This window comes from Chlamydotis macqueenii, chromosome 14, assembly GCF_036417535.1.
Source record: "Chlamydotis macqueenii isolate bChlMac1 chromosome 14, bChlMac1.mat, whole genome shotgun sequence".
In the NCBI taxonomy this organism is placed as follows: domain Eukaryota; kingdom Metazoa; phylum Chordata; class Aves; order Otidiformes; family Otididae; genus Chlamydotis; species Chlamydotis macqueenii.
Window position 1 is genome coordinate 7,599,659 of NC_141569.1, and position 14,138 is coordinate 7,613,796.

General features: G+C 35.2%; 1 protein-coding gene across 2 annotated transcripts in view; it reads right to left on the reverse strand.

Annotated features, from left to right (window-relative positions):
• Window positions 1-1,557: 1,557 nt before the first annotated feature.
• GABRG2 (gamma-aminobutyric acid type A receptor subunit gamma2) overlaps window positions 1,558-14,138 on the reverse strand; it is a 69,767-nt gene continuing 57,186 nt past the window's right edge. The window contains exons 7-10 of one of the 2 annotated variants that reach the window (XM_086758860.1): window positions 8,810-8,962; window positions 6,722-6,927; window positions 5,012-5,035; window positions 1,558-3,567 (exon numbers count right to left, since the gene is read on the reverse strand). In XM_086758860.1, coding sequence (XP_086614986.1) covers window positions 3,292-3,567; window positions 5,012-5,035; window positions 6,722-6,927; window positions 8,810-8,962 — 659 coding nt within the window. In that variant the 3' untranslated portion in view covers window positions 1,558-3,291. The remainder of the gene's footprint in view (window positions 3,568-5,011; window positions 5,036-6,721; window positions 6,928-8,809; window positions 8,963-14,138) is intronic. The other variant, XM_086758861.1, reaches the window with a different exon arrangement.

Here is a 14,138-nt window from a genome sequence, read left to right on the forward strand (position 1 = left end):
ACAGAGGCTAAAATTATTCAATACTGGGTAGTTAAAATACAGTCTTTTGTGGTTGCCTAATGCTGAAAAGAGAACTGTTGTTGGATGACATGGTCTCTCTGAATACCAGCTTTTCATGTACAAATTGGAGTTTGTAAATATTATAAAGATTTATAAATGGCTTGAAGATGTTTTCTTTTGATATGCATATAATACGTAGTCCCTGGGACAACAATGCCTTCTCCCGGTCAGGACATGAACATAATTCTCAAATATAAATAGTTGTACCACCAGTGTATACTTAATAGAACTCTTAATGACCATCTGAACATCTCAGGTGTGTATCAGAGCAGTAACAGGTATATGCAATGTGATGAGCTTGAAAACATGTTAGTCTAGCAACAGGAGTGAGTTTCTTCCCTCGAATGCAACTGGGAGAGTTAATATATATTAATGTATATATTAATGTAATATTTTATATAATATGTCTGTGTGAAAATGTCCAGATAGAGTTTTGAGTGGTTTTCTTCTGAATAATAATCCTTATCATGCCCAAATGCTATTTCATTTGCTGTTTTGTTTGCTGTGGTGCCAGTCTGGCTTTACAATTCAAAGGTCATCTTTTGATTCTGTGCTGAATAGCTAAGATAATCTGTATTCAGAGGAACACTGTACTATTTGTTTAGTTAGCACTAGATAGTGCTTTAGTGTCATTTTCTCACTGGGAATTACATGTTTCTCCATGAACTATCCTTTTGAATGTCATCCATTTTCCCCAGGAGGAAATGACAAATCACCTAAATGAGTGTGGCAGGAGCTGAGGTGTGGGGTAATGACGGATTAAGAGCTTATTTCCTTTTACTTGTGTAGTGATATATGGTAAGAGAAGTTCACTCAACTCGTTAGCTGCAGATGAGGCATGTTTTTCCACTTCGTGTGGTTTGCGTTATTGAGATGGAGGTATATCAATCTCTAAACTCCTCCCTTGCTAGAAGGAGAAGGCCAGCTTGCACAAAGAAGGGATCCAATTGTTTATTCCTTGTTATTGCATCCAATTCTTCAGTGTCTTTCTATAGGCATATGTAAGCTGATGACTTAACTATGGTAAAGTACTTCCTGTCACCGAATCCTTAATTTCACAGACCTTGACCAAAAAAAAAAAAAAAAAAATCTAAATGTTAATTGAAATGAAATGCACTTAGAATAAGGGAGTCAAAGAGCTGGTTTGGGCTGAGATTCATAATGATCTATATAAAAGCTATTTGGTAGCAGGGAAAAGATCCAGGTAAAAATCGAATATGGAACACTCTCTACTTTAGTTAGATTAAGAAAAGTTTATTTCTTTTCATTAAGAAACTTCCAATTTAGTGATTTTTTTTTTTTTTTAAATTTTTTTAAAGATTTAGTCTCCATCATTGAAAGTTTTATGTGGGTGAGTTATTTGACTACAGAGTGGAACAATGCAGGGGATTGTGAGGATTATAATCACTTATATTTTGGCAGTTGATGAATCAAGCTAGTCAAGCAGTCTAGCCTATGAAGCATACTTAAAACAAACTAAGCACAAGAGAACTGGAATGGAGTGCAGCAGTTTTATTGAAAAAAGTCCCACTGGTGTGTGCAATTCCTTTATTAAAATGTTTTCAAATACATTGGACAAGGAGCAATAGATGATCAAGAGTTTTTCCTATTTTATATATTTTTATTTCCAAAACTATACAAACATTGGAAAACTTTCATTTTCCTCCATTTTAGCTATTAATTATTCTGTAATGACAAGTTACATACCTCCTTTTTCAATCTGCAAGCTCACTTTTCTGGAGGTGACATTTTACATCTTAGACAATTAAAAAAAAGGTCAGACATATTTACATGTGCTTAAGGTTGCATAATTGGACATCATAAAGGTTCTGAAAACCAGTGGATAAGTGGTTTTCAAGATTCACCCAGGTGGGTTGAAGGTTTTAAATACACATAAACTGCGTACATGTGATTTAGTAGCCAAGACACCCTTTGTTCCCTTGTATTTTCAAGGCTATCTATAAACTGTGTGCTAGCCATGGTACAGGTTTGTTTCAGTAAAGGTACTCGCCGAGTGTAAAGCAGCACTGACAACAACTATTGCTGATCAAGGACATGAATGGGCAGAGAATTGTGTGTGTATATATAATACAAAGGCTAATGTTTTAAAATTAACTTGAAGCTTTTATGTAAAAATAATGTCTAGAATAAAAGCTATTTCCTAGACTGGATTAAAGAATTAAAAAAAAAAAAAAACAAAACCAACAAAAAAAAAAAACCAAACACAAACACTTTTATAAGGAAAAAAGAGCTCAGTATGGGAAAAGAACAATAGAAGCACATGGATTAAATTCAGAAGCTGATCTTGCAATGTATAATTACTCTAAATTCGGTTGAAATATAGTGACATTATCAATGGAAAATGAAGGCTACAACTGCAGCGGAGACATACAGTATACTTTATGAGCTATTATATTGGCCATACAGATTTGTCTACATGTTATTTATTTGAATCCTTAAGGCTTCTCTAATGTCTTACATGAAAGTGCTTCCATGCATGAGGGGAAGGGGTAATTTTTCAAGGAAAAAAAAAAAAAGTCCACATCTCAATTACAATAGCACGTCCAGAGACACAAAATAAAAGACAAAACTTTATGGTACCTTTGTTTCATTTATTTTGCCCCCCAAAATATGCATGCACTAGAATTTTATGTACTACAAGGTATTGAAATATTTACAGCATTGTACATTTGCTCTTAAAGGGATGGTGAAGAGAGAGGTCTATTTTTATATTGGTGGGAGTAGAAGTTACTTTCCTAGCTTAATAATACCTATTCCAAGTGAGAGATGACTCTTCCAAAAAGAAAAGCCCACAGAGAATAAAGCTATATCATAATTATAGCCAATGTTAACAAACTGTACAGCACTTTACCTGGGAATTCTCCTCTCTCTCACTCATGTTTGAGATAGCAGTACCATCTAGTAAGGGATGTTGCCGTGCTCCCCTTGTTCTCTTTGCTCTTTTACTCTCTATTCCAGCAGGTATAGCTGTATGTTACCTGTTCTTATGTTTTTTATTTCAAATTATTTCGGCATGTTGAATGCACATCTAATTCACAATAGTTTGATGGGAGTTTTTGCACAAATGGTATGATTGATATTTGCCGGGTTATGGCACTAAAGAATTCAGACCACTATAAAGCGCGTCATAAATACTTCAAGTGGACTTAGGAAACCTTCTCTCTAAGAAATTCAGTGAGTAAGGCTCATATCACTGATTTCCTTCTGCTTTTAAAGGTAGAGATATGATACCCAATACACCAGGTTAAACAAACAGAAGGCAGTTGGGAAGAAGATGCGGGCGTAGGAGTCCATTTTGGCAATGCGGATATGTATTCTTCCATGCCTCCATGCTCCTGTTCGACAATCCTCAAAGCAGCAAAAAAAACTGGCACAGTCCTTGCCGTCAAGACACTCATACCCATATTCTTCATCCCTTTCTTGGAGGTGTGTAGCATTGTTCATTTGAATAGTAGCTGATCGAGGCCGGATGTCAATTGTAGGTGCCTAAGGTGGAGTGGCAAAAAAAAAAAAAAAAAAAAAAATGGCAGGAGTAAGAGATGCTGTTATTATCACCAGACCAACAGGAAGATAGAAACTAATGGTCAACATGTGAATGATGGTTTTGCATGGGAAATTGCTGAGGAGTTCTAATGGTAATATTACTGTGAACTTGTTAAAATCAGTTGCGTCATATACTTTACAGGAAAGCAGCACAAATCAATATGAAGTTAACAGCTGTGGACAATTAGCTTTAAAGCCAAATTAAGTAGACATTAGAGGTTAAAAGAAGTGTTCAGGAGTGTAACTGATATTTTTTTTTTTTCTGTTTTATATTTTACATAACTGGTATCTGAAGGCAATTTGTGCACTGCACATGGAAGGAATTGAAATAATCAATTGGAAATGCAAGGTTTTAATATAGGGCTGGTTCATGTTGAGACAGGAACAAATATATACACAGGAAAAAAGGCAAAAACTGGGTTTTTTGCATAGAGTTAGGAGAATCTCCAAGACTCTCCAATTGCTTGAATATATGCAGTTCACTATCTATTAATGTTCACCAACTAAAAAGCTCAACATGTTCCAAATTTTATGTAGTAGCTATGTGTATATGTATCCATATATATTTGGAATGAATTGAGCAAATTAAGCCTTTACAACACATTTGAGCAGTTGACAAACACTAGGATGACAGGCATTGAAATTTCTTGCTGATCGTTATTATGGCAAAATAACAATGCAATTTCATAAGTATGTACATTTCTTGGCTTATATTTTATGTAGGTTTTTTTCCCTTTTTTAAAAAATGAAATCTCTGCTTTTCTGAATGAAGATAAGGTTTAGATGTGGAACATAACTAGATATATTTGCGAAGACTGTGTTGATCCAGTGACAGCATTAAAATATATATGCACCAAACCCTTTCAAAACTCTGATTTTTTTTTTCTTTTTTTTTTTTTTTAATAAGGAACAGCATTTAAGTAATTGACGTTGCATTTTGTTCAGGTCAACATCAGAACATATTTGGTTTTATAATTTGGAGTGAAATCAAAAAGGTTAAAAAGGCAGGGTCAGAGTTGAGTTCTAAAAGGGTGTATTGCAGGTTTCTGGTGTAGCTGGTGCTATTGGATCCCATGGCAAATTGAGAAAGAGAGGAGCAGAGATCTTTTAACATTAAACTCTTAATTCATGTGATCCAATAATGTTGGTCACACTTGAACTTAGATAAGTTCAGAACCTTAGTGAATCAGTATTTGGGCTGCTGAATCAACTCTACAAATTGTTTAGAAATACGTAACCATTCTACTTAATTAGGAAGTTACCTTGAGTAGAATGCTTAGATGTCTTATTAAAAAAAAACCCTAACAAAACACCAATTTCATATAAGCTCTAATAGTTAAATTCAGCAGTCGCATGCAGTGAATTTCCATTCCAAAAAACATTATACCTTGAAGGAAAACATCCGAAGAAGCTTTCATTTTGTAGACAGAAAAGAGTCAGAGGGTTTTGTGTTAAATTAAAGAAAGGAAAGAAAGAAAGAGAAAAAAATAATGTAAATTAAAATATGTTTCTAAAACATAGTAAGTCAAAAAGAACTAAATTTACAGAAGGGTTGGGATAATAGCAATTTAAACAAGTATCCGCAATATAAAACCCCCACATCTTTGACTTGTCACTGACTTGTAACTACATCTGGGCTAAGGACATAAGATATCAAACTCCATTTAGATTTTTTCATACTCCCAGAGGATAAAGAACAAGTAATTTACTCTTATATGGATATCTTAAAGTGAGACAAATAAATTTGAGGTAGTTAAATCTTTGCTCCTTTTAATTGACTGTAAAAGACACACGTGCACACAGACAGCCTTTTAGTTCAGCCTAAGACACGCCATGAGGCCTCACCCTCTGGAAGTGCATCTTTCTTTTGACAAGAAGAGACCTCTGATCAAATCCAGCTTTAGCATACCAAAAGTTAGATAAGAATTCTTTCTCTACTGTCTTATAGATACTGTTCTGACTGTTTATCTGCCACAGAGTACCTCTGTTTTATTTTTCTTTTCAGAGTTTACTTCTCAATAGCTTTTATATTTGGAATTATAGCAATAATGTGTAATAAAAGTTTTTTTATTTACTATTTTTTCTATATTATTTTTGTACTGTATATTACAACTAAAAGAACATGTTTTCACAAGTCCTAGGAGATTTTAGCAGAGCAAATCCAAGTGACTTCACTTTTTCCTAGATGCCTGAAATGGATTTAAAGATATTCTCTATTAATATAAAACACTTGTTCTTCACATTGTTTACAGATTTTTTTTTTTTTTCTAGATGATAAGGCTACTTTTCCCTCTAGGATTTTGAACTAATTCTTTCTACCTCAGAGATTCTAGACAACACACTTCTCAGCTCACTTGCAAAAAGCAAGGAGAAATCCATCCTAGACAAAATAAGTAACAAGATATTTCCCTATCTGGACAAAACCCCAAACCCCTACAGAGAGTATTTCCCGAATTCTTTTAATTGTGCTTATTTTATACATTTTTTTTTAATTCTGTAGCATGCATCCATATAACATTGTAAACTGCTAGCCAAATCACTTTCTAAGGGAGAGAATTAGACAAAGGAGGTAAGAAATACAAGAAAAAGAAGATAAGGAAACAATGAAAATGGAACAGATGCTTAAGGGGAAATTAGAAAAAGCACACTATAGTTTGAATATGAAAGTTTAACTGTAGTCCTAATAATAAGAAAAACAGAGTCATGTCAATAATACGGACATAAGTTAATGGCAGAGAATGTTACTAAAGCTAAGACAGAGAAACTGACAGTTCTTCCACAAAGCTCACAGCAAGAACTCTATAACGTAATGGTTCTGGTGATAGTTATGATTTGCGGAACACTTTGGTTAAAAGGATCCTTATTCTAAGAAATGAATTTCTCTACCATCCAGAAACTGTCATATATGAGCTTTTCATTTTCAAGGTGAATGCTTGCATTCCTGTTAATACAAAGGAAAAGCATATATGTAATAGCAGAGTCTGAAAAGAAAGTACAAGCATAAAGATTGTTATAATTTAATTATATATGTTATAATTACGTAGTCTCTCAGAAAACCTAATTGAATTTTAGATCTTTCTGGCAAAAAGATACATACTGGATTTTTCTTCTTTTTGTCTTTATCCTTGCTTGGCTTTCTGTTGCTGACAAAGTAGTGCAAAGTTCCATATTCTACCAGTGCAGAGAAAACAAAAATAAAGCAGACTGACACAAAAAGATCCATTGCTGTCACATAGGAGACTTTGGGAAGAGATTTACGAGCAATTGTACTTAACGTGGTCATTGTCAGGACTGTTGTAATACCTGGTAGATAGACAGAAAACAGCAGAAATATTATTACATAAAGTAACAAACTGATTTTGCCAGTTCTCTGACTGGTTTTGATATATGTCTGGAGTTCAAACATACAGCAAAGATATTAAATGGCACATCCCAGCAATTAAATGTGGATTCAATGAGAGCTTCAAGGATTAACACAGGATATGAGACATTTTTTTGCGTGGTCGCTGCAAGTGCTGCTTTGCAGAATGCTTTGGTAAAATGGATTCTGATTCTAAGAAATTGAATTTAGTGTTTTAGTTCTGTAGTTTACTTCTCAGTAAACTTCAGTTTACTTCTTTATTTTCAATTGAGAAATTAATTTTTAGGGTTTGTGTGCTCAAATCCTTAAACAGAACTGGAGAGAAGACAACTTGTGTCAGAGTGAGAAAATCATGGTAGAGAATAAAAATTGCTTTACTCCATTCTTCAAAGTAACCTTGAGACCAATCTCAAACTTTTTGTGCTGTTGGGATAGGTTTTACTTATTTTGCATATATACCCTCAGTTGCAGAGTAAGGATACCAGTGTCAGTAAGAGGCAGAAATTCATGAAAATTCTTAAAAGCATGTCATCCAGCAGGAACTTCAGGACAAAATGTGTAGATCTGTGTGCTATATAAAGAAACAAAAGTTTTTCCTTTCAGCTGCCTAAATGTATTCTAGTTGCATGCAAAAGACTGTAGCCCCGTGTAAATTATCTGCTGCTCATTATTTAAGTAATTTATTGCATATAAATCTGGAAGGGAGAGTCTCTCAGGGCTCCTTATACTTGTAACACAATTGTGAGGTCTGATTTCTCTCTGTGCTGGAGCGGTATCTTTTCTGGCCTTGATATAGACTGCAGTATATAACTGAGAAATACTGTGACGTGCCTCACCATCCCTTCTTTCAGAACATTATTCCCTGTGCTATGCTGTTAAGAACATAGAAAAAGTATCACAACAGTTAAAATCCATCACATTTTATATGGCAGATTTCACAGCACTGATTTTCACATCCTCAGTGGTACAAATAGACTAATTCTCTACAGAGGGACCGGTCTGTTTTGTGTATCTGCAGATTTTATAACCTCTTTTCAGAGAGGATGTGAAAAAGGTAGTAAAAAGCTTAAAACCTTCTGTCATGGGAGCCCCTGGTCCGCTAAAATGATTCTCACTTGTGTGGATTTAATGCAGAAGTAGAAAATGTGTTTAACTTTCTTTAGCTGAATGTTTCTACTTCACTAATTGTTACAACTACAGCTGCTTTGCACAAGCAAGGTAAATTTGGTCTCTTTTAGCAGGTTTGTGGAACAGTTGCTAAATGTGTAGAGATTGCTAATTATGATTAACTGCTTGTCACACTTTTATGTATAGGATTTTACCAACAAATTCAGTTGATTTTGTGGCCCGAAGGCTACGTTTGATAGTTGGTCCCTGAAGCAGAAGTCCGGGTACTGTATTCTCCCCTTCTTACCACTAGGGCACACAGCCAGCCAGCAAGATTGATTCCTTCTTGGTGTTTGTTTCATTTGTATTGCTAGCCACTGTGATTTGGAAGTAGAGCAAATGAAAATAATGCATCCATGCCTTTAATCCAGACATGTTTCCATTGCTCTTGATGTTTATAAAATTACTGCTGTCATCAGTAAAGATGCGAGAGTTTTGATTGTAGGCAAACTACAATACTCAGAGTTAGGATCTGACACAGTAAAAAGGAAGAGATGCAAATATGGCTTAGGCTGTGTTATTCCTTGGAAATCACTGTGTATGAGGACAGCTCACGTGAATCTCTCTCTCCTCTTACATTTACCAACTGGTGATAACGTAGAGGTGTCAATTAAACATCGTAACTTGAAAAAAAGCAGGATGAAAAAAACAACTCACCCAGTGATGTTCTGGCTGGAACTGCATCCTTATTAATCCAGAAGGAGACCCAGGACAACACAACAATAAGTGTGCAGGGAATATAGGTCTGAATAGTGAAGTAACCCATTCTCCTGCTCAGGTTGAAGTATACAGACATGACCACATAGTCTCCTGTAAAACAAAAGCATACTGAGATACAGTAATATGTTAAAAACCCAACATAGAATTTCTTTATAATAGCTAGAGTTTTCCTATTCTCTGTCTAGCGCATATGTGTTCAACTGATTCACCAGATATACTGATGGCTAATACATGCATACCTCTTCTTCAACACTGGTAAAGAACTGGAGCATCTTCTACACTATGGAAGTAAGCAGTCTTGCAGGTTCACTCAGGTGACTTGTACTTCAGGATTTTAAGGTTAATCTCCCTTGCATAGCACAGCAGGCTTCTTTTTACCCGAGTAATTTCTCCTAACTTAAAAATGCCTGGTGTAGTCCTCTTAGAGCAACTGAGTTGAGCGATGGGGGTCCAGCAAACCTCCAGTTGCTGTGCTGTCCCTGTTAGCATGCCCTCAGCTGTGCTCTCAAGCAATGCATGCTTTCAGATGTACTTTCAAAATTATTCATGTCCTCAACTGTTCTTCAGGGCAAGGCTGTGCCAGTAATTAATTATTAATTTTTTTTTTTTCCTGCAGGTCTGTTCTACTATCTCCTCTAAAAGGATTTCAACCCACATCTCTTAAGTGCCCCAAAAAAGCCAGGCTGTATGTTACTCTGGTGTGCTTAACACATCATACCCATTCAGTAGTTTTGTGATTCTTTTCCAGGTTTTTGCCCTCTCAAACTGTTAAGTAAAATCCATCTAGATTCAGGAGTACAGCAAAGCTTCAGCTTTTGATGTATTTTTTTTTTCTGAACTAAAAAAAAACCTAGTTCTCATCTTTACTCCAGATTACAGCACTCCTGGGAAATCTTGATTGCAAAAGAACTACAGAACCTAAGGCTAAAAAAGACTTCATTGCAATTCAGTGAAATGCAGTCCAGAGAAGTCTCAAACTGAAACAGAATAGGATTTGCAAATTTACAGAGATAGGTTTACAGCACTATCAAAGAGACTCTGTGGCTAATGTGTATTCTGCTTAGATCAGTACCTTTAGTTAACATTGAGTTCTCTGTTTTCAGGCATAATTAAAATTTTCATTTCCCTCAGAATAATCCCTTTGAACCTGGTCACAGAAGAAACATCAGAGATTATTTTTCAGCTGGTGCTTCTTTGTTACATTTTTTTTTCAGTGTGAATGTCCATATCCCAGGGATTAACTGGTTTTAATTTAATTATATGATGTTATAATTAAACCAAAAACTTAAAAACCAAATTATATGTGTGGTTTACAAGGAGATATGGCTGAGTATGAGCAACCAATTTTAAAACTACAGTGTGATTATACACTTACTATTGACAGATAAGTTTGCATTATATGTATATGTCCTTTATATTCCAACAAAACTCAAAACCAAGAAATAGTCACTGCTCAGAATCACTGTAAAACTGAAGCCATGAAAAGGCCAGTATGACTCACTTTTCATCTTTCTGGATCATGTGTTAAGTTCCTGAGAAGTGACTGTTTTGTCAATTTTCAGAAATTTTTATTCATTGACCTTTATATATGTTTTTAATAGCATTGGGTTTTTTGTTTGTTTGTTTTTGTTTTTCCTGCTGTACTATGGTAGCGATTACTTCAAGCAGTAGCTCTGTTACTTCCGTGCAAACATTTCTAAGGAGACAGTTGTTTTCATGCTCAGTGTTGTTGTATTACTTGAATGAGACAAAAAATTAACAGAAGAACGAGGTGAAATATAAACCTGAACATAGATGAAAACAGAAAAAGGTACAAAAGATCAGCTTAGAATTGAAATTTAAAAATCAGATGTTTTCTATCTGTTATTGCTTCTTAATCTGAAGCTGCAACTGCTACAGATGCTTTTGGAGTAGGTGAAAAGATGTATCAGACCCTAGGTAGCTACTTTCTCTGCATTTTTTTTTGTCCTGTACTTGGACAGATCTTTCTGCCCAACTGTTCTGGTAGGTCTAGTGCTCTTGCATTGTAGGATCTTTTTTTTTTTTTAAAAGAATAGAAAATATCAGAATCTAATACTCAAGCCAGCACTTTCTTACAGGTATTAGAGTCAAATCCAAAACTCAGTGCTTGTGCTGAGAAAACAAACAGATGAATCCAGATGACCTAGACCAAGGCATGCTGCAAAAATTTCATGCATCGTCCTTGTTCAATAACAGCCTATACAGACCAAGCCAAATGGTGGAGCGGGTGACACATCAGTATAGGTATATCTGCATATAGAGAGAATAGTCTCAGTCCTTCTATTTTATAGATTGTTTCTACATGCATTGTTATATCATGTTTTTATTCTAGAAAGCTTGGTGGTGATTATCTTGTCTCCATGGAGACTTGTTTGGACTTTAAGGCAAGGAGTATTTTTTGTATAGTAAGCTACTAAAATAATATTTTTACGGTGTTTTATGCCTTGTTTTAAAATAAAAATGTTTTGTTTAAAATGTAATGCATGAGAGCTTTTAAAACGTTAACTAATTTGTAAAGACCTGGGTCGGTTCAGCAGCAGTGAAACATAACTTTGAATTCTCTGGCATCTCAAAGATGCACTTCAGAGCACAATCTGTTTCCATAGAGTAACGTCAGTGTCCTGTTTCCTGACACAGTATTTGCTGTGCAAGCTGGAGACACTCCAGGTGGAAGTGTTTTATGTGCAATTAAACACAATTCCTGCTGTGGTTTTTTTTTTTTGGTGGTGGTTTTTGGTGTTTTTGGGTTTTTTTATTTTTTTATTTTTTTTTTTTTTTAATACTGGACTTAGTAACCGAATCTGTTTAGAAATGGTATATATCTGCTAGCATGTTCCAAAAATTAAAAAGTGATGTAATTGTTCTAGATTTTTTTAAACCCTCAGAAATGTTATTTCACCTCCGTTTATGCGCAAAGACTTTATTTCCTAATGTATATGTGTGTAAAAAAAACAAAACAAAAAAAAAAACCCCAAAATATTTTAGAATGATATCCATAGGAAACACTATATCAGCTCCTGATGTTTATAAACGAAGTCCACAGAATTGTTCTGGCAGACCTTATTTATCATGCCTTGTTAAACTGGAAACATTTTACTGAAAGCTCAAGTAAATAAGAGACCACATATTTACATGGGCTTTAAGGTTTCTCCTAATGGAGAGGTTAAATCAGAGGAATTAAAAACTTCAGTGTCATCTATAACTTGCCAGGCAGTGTGGAGATGACCACTCTGAAGAATTATTCGAAGATGCATAAATGCTTTTGGATTGCATATTACTTTCTTATCTGAGAGCCTGCTGGTTGAGTTGTGGAGTAAATTCCACTATTTTAGAAAAGCTTATTAAAGATGGAGTAATGTTAATACCACAGAGAGGTGTTTTGATTATTTCTTACCTTGCTTGTTTGGGATTATGGGAGATGAGATGTACTGATGATTTTTTTTCAAGGTGAGAGTAAGAATAACATGTATAAATTAGGAAGTGACAAGCAAGGCAAGCCAATAATTCTGTACAGTATTTAATATCTTTTCTATGCTTGAAGTAATATGAACAGTTGTAAAGAAAAAAAAACATTAAGGAAAACAGGACTAAGTGGTGGGATGCTCCAGAGAAGCATCTTGCTGGTATTGCCTAGTTTACATAAATGATGTTGGAATGATGTAACAGCAAGCCTAAGATTTTACATAAGTACTCTGAGCATACAAATTAATGCAGGACTGAAGATGTGCAATTTGAGACCTAGTATCAGTTGTCATAACACACACATCCAAAATTTAAAATGCACTAAATCCTCTGTGGAACATGGATTTGACAGTACTTTACTTTAATCGCAGCTTTCATGACGGTATCTTGCCCCAGCCCTGTTTTTATCTACATTTGTTTTTTTCTGACTCTATTCATGGTCTTCTCTGTTCTTCAGCTGGGACCAGCTTAAATACTGTGTTGTTTTCAGATTATCTCTGTGTCTGAGGTGATTTTTCACTCCTGGTGTGATGCCTGTGTGGAGCTGTCAAACTAAGACATTATTTTAGTAAAAAGTGGCCAGACTTGGTCCTTAGCACAGTGTCATTTGTTAGCCCTCACTTGGCAAATTGATAATCTTTTCATTATTACTTCATCCTCTTTCCCTGAGCTTTGCTTCTTGTTTATCCAATATAATCTACAGCAGCAAGAAAGCTTCTCAGACTACCAGATTGTTTTCTGGAGAGCTAATATACTTTTGTATTTTTCTGGAAATGAATGATAATGCAACCTGGCAGTATCTTTGTAAGACAACATACTTAAGTACTTGACATTTGGCATCCTAATGAAAAGATTTTCGGGTTCATTAGCCTTTCACCAGAGACTTTAAAGTCCTGCTGCCCATTCTAAGGTACTAAAGACTATTACATGTGTTTAGAAAATAATACCTAGATAATTTTCAGTTTTTAAAGAAATACAAGATTTCCCTGGAGAAAATTATGTTATTACATTGAAGAGCATAGTAAGTCATCCTTAAAATATTTAGACCTCATCTCTCTTTCTGTGTGTGTGTGTGTATATATATATATATATATATATTTATATTCTGTATGCATCTATGTTTGGATATATATAGGTAGATAGACCTAGTTGTCTGTATCTGAAGATACGATAACAAATTAATCAGTTTCTTCAGTGACATATTTAAATCAGAATGCAGTCCCTCAGGAAAATGCTGTCCGGGTCATATTTATTCTCACATATAAATATTCATATCGTGTTTTCTACTAAATACATGTTCCTCCGAATGATGTTTGGAAGATGATAAGACATGGGGCAAGGTTCTGACTTGAGCCATAACATCTTCCTACTGCTACTCGGAATAATTTCTCTTGGTGGCAGTAATCCCTGCTGCACACAGAGGAAGTGTATGGGCCTGAAGTGACTTGTAGAGATGTTTTGGAAAGGAGATGCATACCATCGGTATCCAGTGATCATGACCTTAGTGTAAGCTCTTAGAAAAGGTTTTATTTCTAACAATCCTGTGCCGTTCTAATTTACACAGACTCGAAGCAGTCTATGTGAACTTTGGAAACTGGGAAGCTCCTCCTACTATAAACTTGTGTGAGGCAGGAATTTGTATACAGGGATTCCAGCTCTGTTAGACAGTAGGGGAAGTGAATTCCTGCTTTGAGAAACCATCTGCGCATTCGTCCTAGCCTAAATCCCAAAGGTTCAATAGAGGGAATTAGTCGTGCCAGGAAGCACAGCCAGGGGGAAGGCA